Here is a 17,356-nt window from a genome sequence, read left to right as displayed (position 1 = left end):
AGACTGAACAGCCTGAACAGCCTGAACAGCCTGAACAGACTGAACAGACTGAACAGACTGAACAGCCTGAACAGACTGAACCGACTGAACCGACTGAACAGACTGAACAGACTGAACAGACTAAACAGACTGAACAGCCTGAACAGACTGAACCGACTGAACAAACTGAACCGACTGAACAGACTGAACAGACTGAACAGACTGAACAGACTGAACAGACTGAACCGACTGAACAGACTGAACAGCCTGAACAGACTGAACCGACTGAACAGCCTGAACAGACTGAACCGACTGAACAAACTGAACCGACTGAACAGACTGAACAGACTGAACAGACTGAACAGACTGAACCGACTGAACAGACTGAACAGACTGAACAGACTGAACAGACTGAACCGACTGAACAGACTGAACAGACTGAACAGCCTGAACAGACTGAACAGCCTGAACAGCCTGAACAGACTGAACAGCCTGAACAGCCTGAACAGACTGAACAGCCTGAACAGCCTGAACAGACTGAACAGCCTGAACAGCCTGAACAGACTGAACCGACTGAACAAACTGAACCGACTGAACAGACTGAACAGACTGAACCGACTGAACAGACTGAACAGACTGAACAGACTGAACAGACTGAACGAAACAATAATGTGTTTCTATTTGAATGATACTTTTTTAGTGTGTTTATCTTTTTCATGCACAGTCCCAGAGCTAATAAATGTTTAATACATGTTTATAAAGGGTTTATAACACATTATAAATGTCTTATTACATGTTAACTACTGCAAGCTCAGATGAATAGGTTAAGGCTTAAGTAAGACTGGGAATAACTATTCTAGCAGATAACAGTATGAAAATGTATGCACTCACTAACTGTGAGTCGCTCTGGATAAGAGCATCTGCTAAATGACTACAATGTAAATGTAATGACTGGACAATACACAGCTTTCTGGAACGACTGCCTCTGGTCTGCTAAAGCCTATAACTGGTCTGTTAAGCTCTATAACTCCATTCATGTTAATTTCCCAGACAAATCTGTTTCCTTGATCATGATATACAGTGCTTCTTTAAAAATCTATACATTCAATAAATCAGTTCAATAAATGTGCTGTGGATCTGGTAGTTATGATCATTAGTTATGATCATCTATATGACATGTTATTTTTATCACTTATTTTCATGTGTGTGTTTGTGCATACATGTTAAGACATAATACTTTTGTGAGCAGTTAAAAACATTTTCCATTATTATTTGAGATTATTGTTTGGGATTAATTGAGGATATGGTCACTTGTCCATCCAATTGAGGATTATTGCCAAGATCTGTGGCCGGGCAGTTCATGACCCCTGCAGTGTTAGTAAAGATATAGCAGGACCTTGTATTTCTCAATGTGCTCCATCTTTCAAGTAAATAGACTACTGTGCTCCTACGTTCAAGTACATTAAGTGAAATGACAGGACTAGGAGTGCAGGAAAGCTCTGGGTCCATTTCCATAAAGAGTCTCAGAGTAGGAGTGTCTCATCTAAGCTATCTGGACAAAAATGTAAATAAAAGCTGATCTAGGATCAGGTCCCCCCTGTCCAGATAATCCTATTCATCATGATCTAAAAGGCAAAACTCATCCTAGATCAGCACTTTAAAACGCTTTATGAATACAGGCCTGGGATTAAAGGGACTATACTCACTGAATGGCCACAGACCTTTCCTCTCAGAAATCACTGCAGGACAGATGTACTCATTTCCATTTAGCTAATGAGAGAATAGTAAATGTTCAGGTTTGTAGGGGAGGGTATTTGTTATCACTGAATGAGTTGTGTTTTCTATAATCTAGCAACACAAAGAGAAGCAGAGAGAGATGTGGTGGTGCGCGTGTTAATATATTGCTCTCCAAGAACAGTCAATGGCACAGGCTACAAAAAGCACCATGGACCTAAATAGATGAATCAGATAGATGAATCAGATAGATGAATCACATAGATGAATCACATAGATGAATCAGATAGATGAATCAGATAGATCAATAGAATCAGATTTGAAACCATAGATGTGGATCTCTCTAACAGTTACAGTACTGTGGGTTTAGGACAGGGATGGACAACTCTGGTACTCAGGGGTGCAGCAGTGTTCGCTGTTCTCTCTTCTCCCTGTGGCACTTAATCAATTAATATCACTCATTGCCGAGAGAAAACACGCCTGGACCCATGTTAAAAAAGCATCTCAGAGCAGGAGTGCTGACCTAGGATCAGGTCCCACCCTGTCTATGTAATCCTATTCATTATAATCTACTGATCCTAGATCAGCACTCCTGCTCTGAGACTCTTTGTGAATATGGGCCCAGGTTTCCCAGGTAGCAGTCAGTCACTGATTTACAGGAAAACACTAAAACCAGCAAACACAGCGCCCTCCTGAGGACCGGAGTTGCCCATCCCTGGTTTAAGGTAATTTTTATCCTCCCTACACAGGTTCATCTGTAGAGCAGGGCAGTACATTATGATATCAGTTTTAAAGAGGATCTGTAGAGACATATAAAACTACCATGCAAGCAGCTTTCAGCATCTTTGAGAAGCATTGTGCAACATTCACATGATGCCAAAGTCTGTTTATCTATGCACTTTTGGTTTACAGTACGATTCAAAATGGACGTCAAGATAAACAGCTTAGTCATCATGTCCACTGTTATAAGCCCCATACTCACTGTCACTTCTCCCAGAATACATAGTGACTATGACTAGCTAGCAGCACACAGTGTCCTCCTTTAGGCACGATAGGATATACTATAGTACATAACGCAATAGATACACTGGAATAATGCACACTCCCTCACACACACACACACACTCACAAACACATGCACACAATCTTAAACAAACATGCCATATGTTAACTCATCAACTATACTGTAACAGCTAGAGGCCATGACACAGCAGATCCTCACTATCTAAGAGTGTGCATGTCTCTGTCTGTCTGTCTGTCTGTCTGTCTGTCTGTCTGTCTGTCTGTCTGTCTGTCTGTGTGTCTGCCTGTGTGTCTGTCTGCCTGCCTGCCTGCGTGCCTGTCTGTGTGTCTGTCTGTGTGTGTCTGTCTGTCTGTCTGTCTGTCTGTCTGTCTGTCTGTCTGTCTGCCTGCCTGTCTGTGTGTCTGCCTGTCTGTGTGTCTGTCTGTCTGTCTGTGTGTCTGTCTGCCTGCCTGCCTGTCTGTCTGTCTGCCTGTCTGTGTGTCTGTCTGTGTGCCTGCCTGCCTGTCTGTCTGTCTGCCTGTCTGTGTGCCTGTCTGCCTGTCTGCCTGTCTGTGTGTCTATCTGTCTGGCTGTCTGTCTGTCTGTCCTTTCCTATCTTCTCTCCATGTTAGAAAGTGCAAAGTGAAGCAAGAAGGGGTGGGATAGTGACTCTGGTGGGGAGAAGAGGTTAGTGGCTAGGGTCTGATGACCCTCCTTCTCCCTTAATCTCTCTGGTGCTCTTTCCGGCAGCGTTCGTCAAGATCCTCTCCACAAATGCTTTGCCTCGCCCTGCTACACGTGGCCCTGAGCACACGCACATCATGCATGCACACAAATACCCACACATCCACACAATTAACATACTTACATTAAAATACAGTCACACTCACAGGGTCTCATGAAAGTCCAAACAGACTACATACTCACTACTCACCAGCTGATTCCTTCAGAATGTCCTCCAGTCTCTCTCTCAGAGATCCTCTCTCTGTGTCTTCTTCTCTGTTCTCCACTCTCTGGCGGATCAGCTCCTTAATCTGCAGCACCGCCCCCAACAGGCCATCTGAATGAATTACACCACCAGAGACATGAATGATTGACTGAATGAGCTAAAATGGCTGCATACAGGCTAGGTTCCCATGGAAAGTCTCAGTATAAATTAAATAATACAAATGTATATTTAAAGTGTGAAAAATGATTGTATGAAACAGATAATTATCTACAACAGTGTGTTAGGACCAGTGGCTGTCGGTGCCGTTTAAGATTAGGGAGGTGGATTACATTTTTTATGAGCATGGCCTTATTTCTATTACAGCATATTGGATGACTGTCGTTCATATTCCATCCACCCAGCTCGATATGTTTAGGCTACTACATAATACTCGAATTTGCCCTATATCCATCATGAGGTTGCTACAACCTAGACTACACATTGAAGTTTATAACGTAGGTGCACTGGTCGAGAGACAAATTAGCGTAATCAAGGTGACAGACAGTGACACATTCAACAATGCCTTGCACACTCTTGCCTGCATCTAGCTGATCTGGGGTGTAATCATAGTCCAATCAGAAAGTTTTGCAACTAAAACGAGAGTTTCTATTGGACAAATTCAGGTAGGCCCTTCCCACTTCCGTTTGCTTCTGTTTAAGAAATGCTTTTCAACAGAATCGGCAGAATGAATATACCCCTGATCAGCCGCACACACAGTTCACTTTCATAGCAGACAAATACGGCATCATCTCTAATGCTCGTTGTATAATTCCTTTTCGCATCTACGCGCTCTCCTCTCATCTTTTTCCTTCGCTCGTGGACTTCAGTGCACAACACAACAGCTCTCTATGACCAAGCGCAAAAACCTCTCCAAGCCAAACCTTCATACCATAACCGTTAACCGCTACACAGCCTACGTCGTTGTCACCATAGTAAGGATATAGTCAACAAACTAGAACTAACGCGTTAGTAAACCCACAATCCAATCCATGTGTACAATCACACAGTACAGTGTACAGCAAGCAGTTTAGCAGTTAAACCAGCGAAATATAGCGATCTCTCTGCTGCTTCTACTTAATTTGTTAAAAACTGTTCAACTATTGTCTTTCGCTCTCTTTGAGTCAACTACTCACCACACTTTATGCACTGCAGTGTTAGCTAGCTGTAGCTTATGCTTTCAGTAGTAGATTCATTCTTTGATCCTTTGATTGGATGGACAACATGTCAGTTCATACTGCAAGAGCTCTGATATGTTGGAGGACGTCCTCCGGAAGTCGTCATAATTACTGTGTAAGTCTATGGAAGGGGGTGAGAACCATGATCCTCCTAGGTTTTGTATTGAAGTCAGTGTACCCAGAGGAGGACGGAAAATAGCTGTCCTCCAGCTACACCATGGTGCAACCCCAGAGAGTGCCATTGAGGCTACTGTAGACTTTCAGCGCAAAACAGTGTGTTTTAATCAGTAATTTGGTGACGTGAATATATTTAGTATAGTTTTATCTAAAAACGGATAACTCTTTTAATGTTGTACTATTTTAACTTTTCTGAAATTCATTGAGTAGCATGGTCCTCCCCTTCCTCCTCCGAGGAGCCTCCACTGGTCAGGACCCTGTGGCTTCTGGTTGATTAGGTTGGGTCACATCTTGAGAATAGCCTGGTCCCAGATCTGATTGTTCTGTATTACCAAGTCCTAAGACTGCAGATACAGATCAGGGACCAGCTAACTTGAGACAGGGTCCTGGCTAGAAACACAATCTTTCTCTACTGGGTGGATCACCAACAGAACCCATAACAACAGTTTTAGTTGGGTCACAGATTATAATCGGCAGAAATAAAAAACTCACCATACTCCTGGTTCAGACCCCACAGTTTGATTTTATTGGCCTCATGCTGGGCTTTCTTCTTCAGCCGACACGCTCTTGGGCGGGGAGAAAGAGAGAGAGAGAACAGACTCAGTCAGCATAGCCTTGCTATGGAGAAAGGCCGCCGTAGGCAGACCTGGCTCTCAAGAGAAGACAGGCTATGTGCACACTGCCCACAAAATGAGGTGGAAACTGAGCTGCACTTCCTAACCTCCTGCCAAATGTATGACCATATTAGAGACACATATTTCCATCAGATTACACAGATCCACAACGAATTTGAAAACAAACCCAATTTTGATAAACTCCCATATCTACTGGGTGAAATACCACAGTGTGCCATCACAGCAGCAATATTTGTGACCTGTTGCCACAAGAAAAGGGCAACCAGTGAAGAACAAACACCATTGTAAATACAACCCATATTTATGTTGATTTATTTTCCCATTTGTACTTTAACTATTTGCACATTGTTACAACACTGCATATATACATAATATGACATTTGAAATGTCTTTATTCTTTTGGAACTTTTGAGTGTAATGTTTACTGTTAATATTTATTGTTTATTTCACTTTTGTTTACTATCTACTTTCACTTGCTTTGGCAATGTTAACATCTGTTTCACATGCCAATAAAGCCCTTAAATTGAAATTGAATTGAACTGAACTGAGACAGAGCGAGAGAGAGAGAGCGAGAGAGAGCGAAAGAGAGAGAAAGAGAGAGAAAGAGACAGTTTACCAACCTATAGCCAGAGCTTATGCTCCGCTACACTCGACCTCACTAGCACTTAGCTAGACGCAGGTTGAATTTAATACATCATAGTTCTGTTGAGTGCACTGGATGGTACTTCAAACCGGGACACCCTGCTGTACAAATCAAATGTACTTTCTGAAAGTGCAGTGTGTGAAAAGCCACAAATGAATTATGCCTCTATAGTTATTCAGGTAAGTCATGTGTCCCAGTGTGTATGTGTACCTGGAGGCCAGTTTGTTCCTCTCCTTCCGTGTTGGGGTCCTGGCAGTAACAGGCAGGTCACTGACAGGAGTCATGTCCTCCAGAGCGGAGCTGAGTGTGTGGGGCTGCTGCCCCAGGCTCTGTAGCTTCCCAGGGCTGGGGGTCAGGTCACTGGCGTCTGTGCGACGGGCCTTCCTCTGGCCTCGCTTACCTTTGGAACACACAGGAGTTTGTGGTCGGTTTTACTTAGTTGCAATGTCTGTAAGTCACTCTGGATAAGAACATCTGCTAAATGACTAAATGTAATTGTATGTTTCCAAGCCCTCAAGCACTCAAGACGCAACTGACAGTGCAGCTAATGCAGCTATGCTTTAGACTCCACTAACAAAGTATTTGTGTGTGGCAATATCATTGAGAGATGGCGAGGTTGAAGCAGTTGTACACAGAAAATAGTACTTCTGAATTTTATCACCCACAGTGTTAAATGGATACTTCAGGATTTAAAGGGATACTTGGGGATTTTGGCAATGAGGCCTTTTATCTACTTCCCCAGAGTCAGATGAACTCCCCAGAGTCTCGATACCCATAGACTTCCAGTCAGTGTGCTAACGCCAGTTAGCATTGGCTAGCGAAACTACCTCTAACTTCCTTCATACTGGACACAGAGACATAAAAATGGTATCCACGAGTTCATCTGACTCTGGGAAAGTAGATAACGTGCCTCATTGCCAAAATCTCCAAGTATCCCTTTAAAATTAACACTTTCCTATTATGTATGTGACCCACCGAATGAGTGTTGATAAATTAAGACTGCCAGAGTGTTGGGTCTCCAACACTGTGGGTGTTGAAAATGTATATAAATTGAGGCATTATGAACATATAAAATGTAAAAATGTTTTACATCTTCCTTTCCTTATTCTATTGTACATTTGTGGCCCTTATGGGCTTGAGGTCTCACCATTGGTGGAGGTCCCCTCTTTCAGGCACATGGTGCTGAGTAGGGTGCTAGGGCCCCAGATTATATCCCCTTCATATTTAACTTCATCCCTTTCTTCATCTCTCTCTCTATCTTTCTCTCCATCTCTCCCCAGGTCACTGAAGAGGCTACATTCCCAGTAACGCCGGCGTTTCTTTGGTCTCACGTGGGACTGAAGCTCCTCCTCTTCCTTCCCTTTCTCTTCCTCCATGGTTTCTCTCCCGTTCTCCTCTTCCTCTTTCCCATCTTCTTCCTCCTTCTCCTCCTCTTCCTCTCCAATGTCGCTGTCTGTTCCTTGACTAGACTCAGTGTCTGGCTCACTCTGTAGAGAGTAGTTAAGTACCGCTTCTTCCTGCCCCACCTGCTGCAGATCTTCCCCAGCTTCACTCTCCCGCCCTCCAGCCTCTTCGCTCCAGGACTCTGGATCTCTCCCAGCCAGGGGGAGGTGTCCAGCCCCCAACCCCACACAGGGTGTGAGGTCTGTAGGGCTCCTCGGCTGCCTGCCCCTTGGTCTCAGGGATAACCATGGTTCTTCTCTGTCTCCCTGTGGAGAGCATAACAGAGTAGGTAGAAGTTCGCTCTAAACCAGGGTCAGAGTTCCCAAGGACTAGCCATGGACCCACATCAGACTCAACTAATCAATAGCTGCCTCAGTTGTGTTAGTGCTTGGCTGGACACCCTGTAGATCTCCAGAACCAGAAGTGACTTCCCAGGATCTAATGGTTAAGGTTAGTGAGGATGTTAATCCGGATAATCTGCGGTTAAGAGTAACTCATACCTCAGGTGAGACGGAGGAGCTCTCGCAGCTCGGTGGCGCCCCCTCTGGGCTGCCTTTGGCATAGTGTGTGATGTCATCCAAGGCCGAGACGTCCCAGCAACGCTCAGAGGTGTGTGTGTCGTCAGTGATCACGTCCTCCAAGAGATCACTGAGTAGCTCACATCCAGGCTGCTGGCCTCGACACAGGGACAGGGACAGGGACAGGGCTGGGGCCCCCAACATCACCACCACACCCTTAGGACACTGCAACACAGAGACCAAACACATACACTATCTAGATGTCCTTCTATAAGTCTATCTATAATAACACTGAGTTACATACACATACATCATTTATACTTCTGTGGTATTCAATTCCAGATCCAGAGGTCAATAACACTGATGGTTTTCATTCTTCCATCCCCTCTAATCAGGGACTGAGTCAGACCACAGGAGGTTGGTGTCACCTTAATTGCGGAGTACGGGCTCGTGGTAATGGCTGGAGCGGTATCAGTGGAATGGTACCAAACACATCAAACACATGGTTTCCATGCGTTTGAGGCCATTCCATTTACTCCATTCCAGCCATTACTATGAGCCGTCCTCCCCTCAGCAGCCTCCACTGATTCAGACGTGGGACACAAATGTTTTCCACTGTACCTACGTTGTCTGACTCTGTGCTTTCCCCTGTAGGAGAGATGGTGAATGGCTCTAAGGTCACAGATAACCCGTTGGTCCCATACGCCTCACCGAAGACAGGCTCCATCCCACTGCTACCTGGCTGGAGAGAGAGAGAGGGGGAAGGGGTCAGAGTGGGATAGGGGGAGATACAAAGAGAGAGGGGGAGGAAGACAGAGAGAGAAAGAGAGAGAAAGGCAGATATGACTCTCAGTTATCATATTGTACAATAGCCAGCATTAATTTAGTAACCTAGCAACTCATCATGGTAAAGTATCTATATATTATGAAGCATAATGTATATATATCGTAGTATAACAAGGCTGTGTACCTGAGGCATGATGGTGCTTGGGCCTGGTCAGAGGCAGAAGGAAGGGTCAACAGTTTAGAACGGTTAGCTTCCTCATCATCAGTACACCCAACCGCCCAGAGGTCAGAGTTCACATAATCTGATAACAGACAGACAGTTAGCCTTAACATTAAAATGTTAAATCGAGCAGCTGATTTAGTTCAGGTAGCAGATTAGTTACATGTCTCCCGTGACAGATCGAGTAGCTTGTCATGTCTTTAAGACTCGGTTTTGGGCTCTGAGATTACTTAGTTACTGATTAATCCAGGGCCAGTCCTTGCCCGCCCTAGGCAAGACCCCCTCAAAAAAAGCCCCTCCCAGTGAGCAAAATGACATTGAAAAGACATGTAAAATACGTATTTTTCAGACGTTGAAGTTAGGTTAAATTTAGGTTCTGAGTGAAAGGTGAAAATATGTATTTTCCGTACGTTTAAAATACATATTTTCCAGGACGTTGAAAAGGCGTCTTTTCCGGACGTTGAAAAATACGTATATTCTGGATGTTGAAATCAAGTTCATTTTCAGTTCTGAATGAAAGTTGAAAATACGGATTTTCCAGATTTTGAAAATATGTATTTTCCCGATGTTGAAATCAGGCTCATTTTTGGTTCTGAATGAAAGTTGAAAAGACGTCATTTATAGACGTCTATGTTTGGGCCAAATGAAGGCTGGTTCAGACCGGACAAAATTCTGAACCAAACATAGACGTCTGTGATTGGTTCAGATTTGGTCCGGACCGGACAATACCCCATAATGACAAAGTGAAAACAGGTTTTTAGAAATTTTTGCAAATGTATTAAAAATAAACAACAGAAATACCTTATTTACATAAGTATTCAGACCCTTTGCTATGAGACTCGAAATTGAGCTCAGGTGAATCCTGTTTCCATTGATCATCCTTGAGATGTTTCTACAACTTGATTGGAGTCAACCTGTGGTAAATTCCATTGATTGGACATGAGTTGGAAAGGCACACACCTGTCTATATAAGGTCCCACAGTTTACAGTGCATGTCAGAGCAAAAACCGTCAGAGAGATCCTTGATGAAAACCTGTTCCAGAGCGCTCAGCACCTCAGACTGGGGTGAAGGTTCACCTTCCAACAGGACAACGACCCTAAGCACACAGCCAAGACAACGCAGGAGTGGCTTCGGGACAAGTCTCTGAATGTCCTTGAGTGGCCCAGCCAGAGCCCGGACTTGAACCCGATCTAACATCTCTGGAGAGACCTGAAAATAGCTGTGCAGCGAGGCTACCCATCCAACCTGACAGAACTTCGAGAGAATCTGCAGAGATGAATGGGAGAAAATCCCCAAATACAGGTGTGCCAAGCTTGTAGCGTCAAAAAATCAAGGGGTCTGAATACTTTCAAAATCCACTGTATTTAGGTTAGGCTATATGATCAGAGAATCCTGCATGATGTAAAAGGTGTCAATCTCATTACATTGTCATACATTTTATCTCCAGCCTGTAGGCTACAGAAAATACCAGATTCTCTTTCTACCATATCCTACATGATTTATGTTAGATTATTGTTTTGACGGAACGTTGGTGGACCGCCCCAGCGATGAGTCTCTCCAACAGCACCCTGGAGAGGCGCGCTGGGAATGGACAAGCTAAATATTTTGTGCCCCTGCCGTTGACAAAGGGGGGGAGGGGGGCAGAATTATGTGAGGTTTATGTGTTGTTGTTGGAAGTGCGCCTTGGTCAGTTTAGCTCCTCAATCTGCCGCCATAGGCAGCCGCCTAATCCTGCCTAATGGATTCATCACTGCAGTGACATCTAGGTTAATCTAGCAGCTCATCACGAGCACAATGTCAATATAGACCTCAGCAAGACCATATAGCTTCTAGCTGGTACAGAAAAGGGGTGATCTGGTACAGTTACGTTGGTTTGCCAGGTTACACTTTATTTGATAGACCACATTTCTTTTTGCTCTTTGGGAGTCATTCAATCAAGCACTACAACTTATTGTTATGTTTGTATGTTATCATTGTTCACATGGTTTCTGAACAACTATCAGGACCGTAAAACAACTATCAGGACCGTACAACAACTATCAGGACTCTAAAACAACTATCAGGACCGTAAAACAACTATCAGGACCGTAAAACAACTATCAGGACCGTAAAACAACTATCAGGACCGCAAAACAACTATCAGGACTGTAAAACAACTATCAGGACCGTAAAAACAACTATCAGGACTGTAAAACAACTATCAGGACCGCAAAACAACTATCAGGACTGTAAAACAACTATCAGGACTGTAAAACAACTACCAGGACTGTAAAACAACTATCAGGACCATAAACAACTATCAGGACTGTAAAATAGGGTTGCTGTTTTCCATCCTATGAGCACAGAGAGAGATAGAGAGAGAGAGGAGGAATGACTATAATATTCACAGCCAACATCCTGTGCCCCAGATCCCTAAAATAGTCCTAATCAGTCATTTCAATGTGTCACACACACACACCTCTACATATGGATAGTCTGAAGAAGCAGCCATGAGACAGAGAGAGGAGTGCCTACTTATTTCCAAGAAATAAGAGGAATAGCAACGCTCTGTACCTGACAGCTGTGGGGTGAACTTATTTTCACTATAAATCGACTATTATTCTCATTCAGTCTAATGGCCTCATTGAGGTCATTAAAGTTTTCTGAATCTGAGCATACACCTAGCTGAACGTCATTCAAGCCCTTTAAACAACATTTGGCAACAATATCACCCTGACACTGTCCCTGACACTCAAGTTACGAAAAGGCAGTATTTTGAACGAACAGCTAGCTGTCTTACCTCCTGCATGGACCGTGTGTCACATTTTCCGATGTTGAAGCGCGCCCCGTCATCTGTCAACGCGCAGTCCCGCGGTTCTGACAGCGAGCGCTCCGGAAAACCAGCAGCCTAAAGTCCGATAGGAAATAGGCTAAACATTTGACCACTAAATAGTACTCGTTGCAACGATAAGCATATGCAGCATAAACTATTCTTTTTGTATTAGGCGTACACAGCTATAACCTAGGAGGCCACTGTATATAACACAGGAAGAGCACATCAGCATCAGTCGCAACAAAATAACCAACCTAAAACAGTAGGCTACAGGGTTATTGCTCGATTCATGGCAACCTTGCTGTAGTAGGCTAGGCTACTTACCGTCAACTGTTCCAGCTGTTAAAATCTGGGGCACAAAGTAACATCCACATAAACCAATGTTCTTCTCCACAAGACTGCATAAATTACAATAATTAAAGATATGTTGTGGTCCTCTAGTATATCGACGCAAAATATATTTGGGCTAGTTCTGAACAGCTGGCTTTGGAATGGTCTAGCCATGGGGAAACAAGGAACCATTTTTCTTTATTTCCCATGAATACACACATTGGTTGTTATTATAAATAACATATATTACATGAATGTCCTAAAATTAACATAGTCATCTTCAAGATTCCATTAGGCTAGGATATATTTCCTCTAAATGAAATAATGTGTAACTTTCTGATAAATAAATCCCCTCAGAACCCAAATGGTTCAGTCCGAGATCAGCTGTGAAAATGCAGGATTTGTCCCAAAGGAACCATAGAGAAAGTAAGGAAGGAAATTAAAGGAGAACACCAGTCATGTACTTTTTGTAGGCAGATATGTCTGATTATGTTATAATTACTGAGAACTACCTGCTACACACAGTGCATGGATTTTACTACACCTAAATCAGCTTTTCCTGTGGGGCCAGCCCCCCTTGGGAAGAACGAGGGGTTGACAGGATGGTGCGGAGAGGTAGCCTACGGTGTGGCACGTTTTAGTGGCTAGAGACAATCATGCTTATGAGTTCTATTTTAAATTGGTCGACTCACTGTGCGGTGCTGGGGACCTCGTGTTAATCATTCACTCATCTTTAAATAATGTGCATGTTTGTTAAATTTCTATTGCAAATGCAACCTTAGTTCAACACCTATAGCAACCTAATCAATACATTTTAGCCTCTTGAAGACGTTAAAAGATAGTTCAGCCATTATGCGAGAGGAAGTTGGTTTCTCTTTAATTATATAATTTGCTATAATCGTGCAATAAAAATAAAAAACATTATATATATATATTTTTTAAAATCCCTAAAGGGGAATGGAAACGTTTTACAAGCTCAAATAAGACAATCTATACAAACCCTAAATGTATTACCTGGGGGTTTGTCAAATACACATTTATACTTTTAAAACAAATGCTAAATGGGCGCCACCATTAAAATTGCCATGGTAACGATGATGCTAGCTGCAACATTATCTGCTGGATAGAACAACTTGGAATGCTGATTTATGATGGATTTTACTATAGGGAGTGAAAGCTCTTTCCTCCAAATATTGAACAAAATTACTAAATGCAATATAGCTTTTGATCGTGATTAGTTACAGGTGTAGGATATTTGACTACATGAGATCAATAAGATGATGATGTAAAAAACAAGTGACAAGGGGAAAGGTCATTAGAGCAGGTGGGTGGCAATTAACTATGCCAGGGTTCCCAGAATTCGGTCCGTGGATGATTTTATTTTATTAAATATGTATATATATTTTTTGGACATAAAAGCAAATCAGCTCCAAGAGATTTTAATTTTGGAAATCTGTTCCAAAGTATTCCCACGCATAATAGAGAGATAAATGTGATCGTATACAAATGTATGCAAGGTTTGAAATGATTATGTTTTAGTCAAATATTATATCTGTTTGGGCTTGCAGTCTACACATTATTTGTTATTATGTTCCGTTCCCCTGACCATCCGATGGATCGTCGGTCTGTTCAAACATTTGAGCCGCACAAGGTACAGTATGTAGAACTACGTAGAACTGTAGAAAACGACGCTCCTTCGCTGCGTTTGCGAAGTTTGCGTAAAGTGTGTAGCGGCCTTGATAAAACAGATATGTGGTGATAATCAAAACAAGCACAACAGTCTGAATTCAGTAGTTTATGGACACAAAAGGTTGGAGGCGTCTTGCTGGGGTGGGTTAACAGGTATGCCAGAAGCATATTGGAGGCAGATAGATGTATATGTTGTTACACAGGAGAGGGGAGTTTTCCAGGATAAGGACTCGACCAAGGTCTTCTCTCAGACAGTCACTGCTGTTCTGCTGCTGCCCTCTGCTGGAGAGGAAGAGAAACATTCAGTCACAAATTCCGTGGTGAAGTTTCCCCTAGGTACAGATCTAGGATCAGCTTCCCGTCCCCCAACGCCTAACCTTACCCATAAGTAAGAAACATTAAAAAACTGACCCAAGATCATCGTCTAGGGGCAACTTCATCCCAGTCACACTCAATACTGTAATGTTATGGATACACTGATAGCAATAAGGTTAGCTGGTCACAATGTGATGATAAAGTTTTACATACAGCAAAATAAAAGACAAAGAAAGATTTGTGTGGTTAAAGATCGACATTTGGCATGAGAAACGGTCCATCTCCGCGTCTTTTTGATTTGATTTGATTCTCTCTCAATTTTCAAACAGAAATGGGTTGTGCCTTTGGTGGGCCTCCCGAGTGGCACAGTGGTCTAAGCTGTGCCACTAGAGATCCTGGTTCGAATCCAGGCTCTGTCGTAGCCGGCCGCGACCGGGAGACCCATGTGGCGGCGCACAATTGGCCCAGCGTCGTCCAGGGTAGGGGAGGGAATGGCCGGCAGGGATGTAGCTCAGTTGGTAAACGCCAGGGTTGTGGGTTCGATTCCCACGGGGGGGTATGAAAAAAATAATAATGTATGCACTCACTAACTGTAAGTCGCTCTGGATAAGAGCGTCTGCTAAATGACTAAAATGTAAAAATGTGGTTCATCGATGTGTCAATCTAGGGCCGCATTCGTAAATTCACTCTGGCTATCTACTCCAGAGTGCTGAAAAACTGATGAATTTAGGAACGCTCAACACCTGTTGAATATTGCCAGTAAACTTCGGCAAAAAAGCGTAATTAAATCGTTGCCACCATCACAGTTACAATCACCAACGCTCTGGATAACGTGAAAACAGCCTAACCAGCTCTGCTGGGTTAGGTATTCTCTAATTTTTGTCAGGAAGTAGCTAGCAAGCTAGTCAACGTTAGCCTGTTAGCTTGGGTGCTTGACTGCTGTTATGAGCTCAGAACGCTGGGATCACTCCTACTCCTCGGCCAGAGCGTCCAGTGTGCGCTCTGAACGTTCCGAGAACGAAAGCTCTGAATTTACCAACGGACAATCTGACAACGCTCTGATTTTACGAACGCCCAGAGCGCACTCTGAGCCCCCTCTGGCACTCCAGAGTGAATTTACGAACACACCCTATGCGCGCCACTAGCTAGCCAGTAACTCCTCCAGTATGTGTTGACGTCATTTCACAGGATTTGTTTTTGGACGGATGCTGGAGAGACAGGTAAGAAATGGCACTTCTGTAGCCAAATTCAACAATTGTTGTTTTGTTTTTAAGCGTTAAATGACCTGGTATGATGGTGCATTGATCAGTTATACAGTTTAAATTCGTTATTTGTGGGTTTTTGCCCAAAGTCGACCTTTAAAGATTGATGTTTACTACACATAGCAATGTGGTGTTGTCTGTATCTTTGTTGAGAGATCAGCATCATCTGGTACAACAGACAGAGGAGACACCAACACTGACCTGTGTGGTCACCTGTAGAGCTAGTGAGCTGTAGACCACATTATCATCTGGTTCTGCTGCCTACAGAGGAGGAACAGGTAGAGAGGTGAACAGGGACATTTTGTCATGATAGATTGTACCATGAAATTGACATTTATATAATGGTGATACAGAGAACATGTTTACTAAACAATCAACCAATGCACACATTTATTAAAGTACCTTAATATGAAGCTGTGGCTAGAATACATCCAACTAGATGAACAACATCAGCCTACCTGTATGTGAGCTGTCTGAATAAGACAACCACGATGGGAATAATAATAATAATAGTAATAATAGCAATAATAATAATAATAATAATAATAATAATAGTAATAATAATAATAGTAGTAATAGTAATAGTACAAATAATAATAACCACAGTGGTAATAGTAATAATAGTAATAGTAATAATAATAGTAATAATAATAATAATAATAGTAATATTAATAATAGCAATAGTAACAATAATAATAGTAATAATAATAATAGTAATAATAATAATAGTAAAAATAATAATAATAACCACAGTGGGAATAAGTCTGTAGACTATTATGTTTTGGATGTGTTTTGTCCTTTTCTCATCGTTGAAACAACATTATATGTATAAAAATATTGTCAAATCCATTTCATTCGTTCATTCTTACCTTGGTCTGTAACTTTAGCTGGGTCTTCCTCTTTAAGATGACAGTACTGTATGTTACATCATCATTGTCAGGAAATGGGTCCTGCTGGTAGAGAGACGGACACAGACTCATACTGTATGGAAATGACTATATCAAGAATAGAAAGGTGCATGTATGATTGAAAAGACAAGATGAACGTAGCCTACCGCTGCAGTGCTTGTTGGCTGGTTCTCAGCTTTATTGTCCTCTAGAGAGGAGAAATGAATGTCCTCTGTGTTACAGTGGACCCATACATGATTGGCAGTTACGTTTCATGTCACTTCAACACCACCTGTCTCCTCAGAGCTAAATGAAGGTGTACTGTACGTACATTCCATAATGTGTGCACAATTCATTCTATTGTATATTCCAATACTATAACATATTGTCATGTATTTAATTAATATATTTTAAATAAATACTTACTATGCTTTCTCCACATCTTCCATGCCACTAGGACACCAGCTGTCACCACCACCAACATGCCCCAAGGAATCAGTAGGACTTTCACATCTATGGACCTGATGGATTACATAGAAGAACTTGAATCAAAAATACAATTAAAATAGATCATTATAAATTGATCATTTGTGAAAAAGTTATAATTTGTTGTTTGCAGCTATACACGTGCGGAACTTCACCATGCAAATAAAGAGATTATATTATTACTATTGAGATTATTACTATACAAATGAGGTTGATTTTAAGTGTGCAACCTTTTTTCGACAGTGTGCTGGTCTCTATCTCGTCCAGTATTGT

General features: G+C 42.4%; 1 protein-coding gene across 5 annotated transcripts; it reads right to left on the bottom strand.

Annotated features, from left to right (window-relative positions):
- Nucleotides 1-3,253: 3,253 nt before the first annotated feature.
- On the bottom strand, nucleotides 3,254-12,167 carry LOC123484133 (CREB3 regulatory factor-like). Of its 5 annotated transcripts, none has more exons than XM_045214151.1 (9): nucleotides 12,082-12,167; nucleotides 9,266-9,383; nucleotides 8,921-9,037; nucleotides 8,278-8,520; nucleotides 7,482-8,043; nucleotides 6,545-6,734; nucleotides 5,549-5,622; nucleotides 3,651-3,776; nucleotides 3,254-3,520 (listed from the first exon to the last, which is right to left on the bottom strand). In XM_045214151.1, the coding sequence occupies exons 2-9, from the start codon at nucleotides 9,272-9,274 to the stop codon at nucleotides 3,405-3,407; spliced, it is 1,437 nt and encodes a 478-aa protein (XP_045070086.1). In that variant the 5' UTR covers nucleotides 9,275-9,383; nucleotides 12,082-12,167; the 3' UTR covers nucleotides 3,254-3,404. The 5 variants fall into 5 exon arrangements, with proteins under 5 accessions (XP_045070086.1, XP_045070088.1, XP_045070085.1 ...); XM_045214153.1 differs by having other exon boundaries at nucleotides 8,921-9,033; XM_045214150.1 differs by having other exon boundaries at nucleotides 8,921-9,033; nucleotides 9,266-9,288; nucleotides 12,082-12,163.
- Nucleotides 12,168-17,356: the final 5,189 nt, after the last annotated feature.

The sequence above is a fragment of the Coregonus clupeaformis genome, unplaced genomic scaffold (genome assembly GCF_020615455.1).
Source record: "Coregonus clupeaformis isolate EN_2021a unplaced genomic scaffold, ASM2061545v1 scaf0203, whole genome shotgun sequence".
Lineage (NCBI taxonomy): Eukaryota > Metazoa > Chordata > Actinopteri > Salmoniformes > Salmonidae > Coregonus > Coregonus clupeaformis.
Note: the sequence above shows the minus strand (reverse complement) of the source record. Positions and strands in the feature narration are given on the sequence as shown.